Here is a 4,316-nt window from a genome sequence, read left to right as displayed (position 1 = left end):
AGCGGGGCGCGGTCCGGGAACGGGGCTTTAGAGGGACTTTAGCGGGCTTGGATGTACTATTTGTTTGCAACTCTTGAGTATGTTTAGATTAAGTTAAAAGAACTGATTAAGTTCTAAGATTAAAAACGATCGATTTTTTATGTTTTCCTTTCCTATAAATATATACATATGTTATATACATAATGATAATTCATTCCCTATTTTTTACTGTTACAAGTGTTAAACACGACCGCACCAAGCCGATTCCGAACCTTTTATCGACAATGATAATTTTATCTTTTATATGTTACTATCGCACTGATAATATGTTATAATAATGGCATATACTGGTTCTCGATATTATTTGAGTGTAAATTCTTGATTTCGCAGGATGGTTGGTATTAAGATCTTTTTAATTAATTATTCATCCAAGTTTTTTTAGGTTAAGTAACGAAGTGAACGCTATCGTCAGCCGTGCGCTATAAGTACTTAAATGTCTCAGTAGACAATAAAATTTTATTTTGTTAATAAGTGTATTTCTCAGTGAAACACAATTTGGTTATACAAGTGGTACTTATTAAAATAGTGACATTGGGTGGTAATACTTTTAAAGAATTAGCAGTATGTACTATTATATATCGTACTTGGAACCAAATACTGTTGTAACTCAAAAATTGTGAAATTAAGAAAAGTACTGAATGAATTATTTCTTCTCCCATAGCGAATAATCGGATTATTTTTATTTATACATATATAATCAATATAATCAATTCAGTAATTTTTTGAACCTTTAAATAATGTTTTCTCTATTCCACGTTTTTTTAGGTAAGACAGTATTTAATTAATTTTTTTTTTGGACAACCATCAAGATAATGAATTAAATATAACAAAGTAGAAACAATACACAGAGACTGATACTAAATTTTGTCTCAACTAAAGGTCGACACGGCATTGCAAATGTGGACACGACAGAAAAAATATAATAAACAAATTGATCCAATGAAATTAAAAAAAAACTCAAAATAAACTCTAACTTAAACAACAACAATAGCTACTTTGCATTAATTTATTATTAAAAAGGTAACTATTAGAAACTAGAAAACTAATGACAAAGATAAAGAAATAGGGGAAACTACAATGAATGACGTAGCCGTGAGAATAGACTTGATTGTGCGCTTAAACACTAAGGACTATTGGAAAAAAAATCTACGAGGCAGTCACCCCGCTTATGCAGGTGGTTATATTGTTTTAATAGGCGATTCACGGTGGCCTGGTGACCCATGCTGCTTCTACTACCCTTGTCACGTGAGTCTCGCGTAATAATGATAGAAAGTACGCTCGGTCCACATTAATTTATTGTGGAAGTATAATAGTAGGGAAACGTGAAGGAAAAAAGAAAGGAAGGATAGGCTGTAACAAAAACAGGTAGGTATAAAAACAGGTATAACAAAAACAATGATATGAAAACACACTTCCTACAGACTACAATTTATTAGTTTATTATTATATGATTAGTGAACTTACCTCAAAAGGGTCTGTACTCGTATGAAATATATCGCTGCTTTAAAATTTACGTGATAAAAGGACACGGTCTTTCCCCTCCGAGAATTTTGATGAGAATGGGAGTGACGATGGAACGAAGCAAAGTAAGAATGGCGAAGAAAAAGAACTAGAGAACGATTCAAATTTTCAAAAGTAAGTGGCCAGGTACCAGAGAAAAGGGTGATAAAAAGGTGGGATGACGATGAAAGAGGTCGTATCGTCAGACCCTTAACTGAAAATAGAACGTACCTACTCAAACGAGGAAGCTCTATTCCGTAAACTCATTAAATTAATATAAAAAAGGCGTTTCTCATAAAAGTAGGGCAGCTCTTTAGCTTTGTGAGTCTGATAATAAAGGTGCCATTGCCACATGAATCTCCTCTGAATGCGATCAATATGTTTTATGTGTACTTCATATTGTGGGGTCCTCACCTGACTACGATATTCCAGACTCTCGTAACATCTCTTGCATTTCTCTGTACAAGTCCTAGCAACAGATATCCCTCGTGACAACTCTGTCTACGTGTTTATGAAAAGTAGTTTTGTATACAGGGTTATCGTAAGAAGCTCTTATCATCTCTTTTCAGGTTCTGTCTATAATAATTGGCCTCAGCTCAGCGGTAGTATTATCAACAGTAATAGCAAATTGTCTGTGGGGCAAAAAGAAAAACAAGAAGTTAGTGACGTTAATAGACCCCAACAAGAAGTACCCTCTACCGCTTACTGAACGCGAAGAGATCAGTCATGACACTAGAAGATTTAGGTTTGGTTTGCCATCGGATAAACATGTATTAGGTAAGTATTTAAGACTATTATTATGTAAAAGATTGAGAGTCACATTACTCGGAGAAGATGTATTGATTGTGTGAACAGTGATAGAGATAAAGGGAAGAAGAAGAATAAGACATACTGCACCAACCACAAGTAGTGAAACAAAAAGTATACTGAATAGAAACATTGAGTAATTTCATAGCAAGAAATTGGGAATGCTTATTAATAAGCATTCATATTACAAATAATAGTGGAGATCTGATTAAATGTTGGTACAAAGTCAAGGTGTTTTTCAATAACCTTTTGACTATGTTGTAAATATACGTATTTTAGATACCTTCCTGTCGGTATAGATATGTTAGTTAACATTTGATAAGGTAAATGAAACGATTGCATGTAAAACTTTCATGCCTCTTAATTATATCCATTTTAATTTTAATTAATTGAATACCTAATCATTTGAAAACATAAATTATTGTCATCAAACCGATAAATTATTTAATTTGATAACATTAAAAAAGTTAACACTGGTAAAAGAAAGAAAAGAAGAAAGTTATCAATAAACGACTGAATCTGTTTCAGGTTTGCCAATTGGCCAACATATACATTTATCAGCCAAAATTGATGATGACTTGGTCATTAGAGCTTATACACCTGTCTCTAGTGATGACGAGAAAGGTTATGTGGATTTGGTTGTCAAGGTGAATTGTCGTTTTTATCGTGTTCAGTATGTTATACCAGGCACTAAACAATTCGTATTAGCTGTTGTAAAAGTTTACAAATTAGCTTTTTTTATGATACTAAGTGACGGGACGAACAAGTCGTGCGCCTGGTGGTAAGCGTCACGTCTGTCGATAACAGTTGCAGTGCCGCTCAAAGGGCACTGCCACAGCGCCCGTCACCTTGAGACATAAGTTGAAAAGTTTCATTTGCCTGAAAATTCACCAGCACCTCTTACCCTACAAATTCAGAACGCAGTAATGTTCGCATTACTGCTTGCCGGCAGAAATAGATAAGGTGGCAGTACTACTTTTCATCATCAGCTTACATCCACATCCACTGGTGGATATAAGCCTCTCCGTGAGCACGCCAATTCTCTCGGTCTTGTGCCGCCCATCCCATACTACCCTGGACGAACTTTTTCACAAGGAGCTCTTCTGCTACGAAAGTAAAGTAGCCTTTACTTTAACCACAAGATTTCTTTGTGTTTGTGTAGAAGCTGGTGCAATTTTAGCAGATTATACGTAGGTCAGCGTTCACTTGAAATGCCGTGTTTCAAATATAAACCTAACGTTAACTTATAAGATTGACCAAAAACTCTTGAGAGCATTTTGACCTTAGTTATTAGTCATATATTAAGTTTACGTAATTTATGTAAATATTAAGTTGTGGTTATTTATTTGCAAAGTGATTATAGCCTAGATTTCAGTTTTCTTTGTAAGTTCTGGGAGCAAATAACTTTTGTTTTAATTTTACAATATAAATTATTTACTTGATTTACATTGCCTTCTGTTTCTAGGTGTACTTTAAAAATGTTCATCCCAAGTTCCCTGACGGAGGCAAGATGTCTCAGCATTTGAATAACATGAAACTTGGAGAGACCATTGATGTTAAAGGACCTTCGGGAAAATTGCAATATGCTGGAAAAGGTCTCTTCCTCATCAAAAAGACGAGAAGAGACCCTCCTGTGAAGGTTGTGGTAAACAAACTCAACATGATTGCTGGTAATTTTACGTACTCTTAATATAACTTGTATCGTGAAACTGTTTCATATTTGACGGTTTCACACTTACATTTAAAAAAAATACAATGGTGAAGCAGAAATTACTGAATGCCATTTCCTGACATACGTTTATCTTCGTTCATTCATATCAAACTTGACACAAAAACATTTGTCATTATATAGATTTTAATACCCGTGGTAATTTACTACACACAATTTTAATTACAGGATACATTTTATAATATGGAATAAGAAGTTGTATTCATTGTAAGAAACCTGTTAGAAAACAATTAGTGATGAT

The 4,316-nt window shown here is 34.1% G+C and overlaps 1 protein-coding gene across 1 annotated transcript; it reads left to right on the top strand.

Moving 5' to 3' along the window:
• Nucleotides 1-1,116: 1,116 nt before the first annotated feature.
• LOC113235376 (NADH-cytochrome b5 reductase 2-like) lies at nt 1,117-4,300 on the top strand. The gene is made up of 5 exons (XM_026471055.1): nt 1,117-1,213; nt 2,089-2,316; nt 2,875-2,993; nt 3,812-4,016; nt 4,244-4,300. Exons 1-5 carry the CDS (start codon nt 1,117-1,119, stop codon nt 4,255-4,257), a joined length of 663 nt encoding a protein of 220 aa, XP_026326840.1. The 3' UTR covers nt 4,258-4,300.
• Nucleotides 4,301-4,316: the final 16 nt, after the last annotated feature.

The sequence above is a fragment of the Hyposmocoma kahamanoa genome, unplaced genomic scaffold (assembly GCF_003589595.1).
Source record: "Hyposmocoma kahamanoa isolate Upper Pololo Valley unplaced genomic scaffold, ASM358959v1 87, whole genome shotgun sequence".
Classification (NCBI taxonomy): Eukaryota; Metazoa; Arthropoda; class Insecta; order Lepidoptera; family Cosmopterigidae; genus Hyposmocoma; species Hyposmocoma kahamanoa.
This window is presented reverse-complemented; position numbering and strand designations above follow the sequence as displayed.

Excerpts from the sequence above, each read along its gene's own strand:
- LOC113235376 (XM_026471055.1), top strand. The coding sequence starts at position 1,117 with ATGAATGACGTAGCCGTGAGAATAGACTTGATTGTGCGCTTAAACACT. Across the intron at positions 1,214-2,088 it reads CAGTCACCCCGCTTATGCAG|CTCTTATCATCTCTTTTCAG; the intron begins GTGGTTATATTG and ends TATCGTAAGAAG. Across the intron at positions 2,994-3,811 it reads ATGTGGATTTGGTTGTCAAG|GTGTACTTTAAAAATGTTCA; the intron begins GTGAATTGTCGT and ends TTCTGTTTCTAG.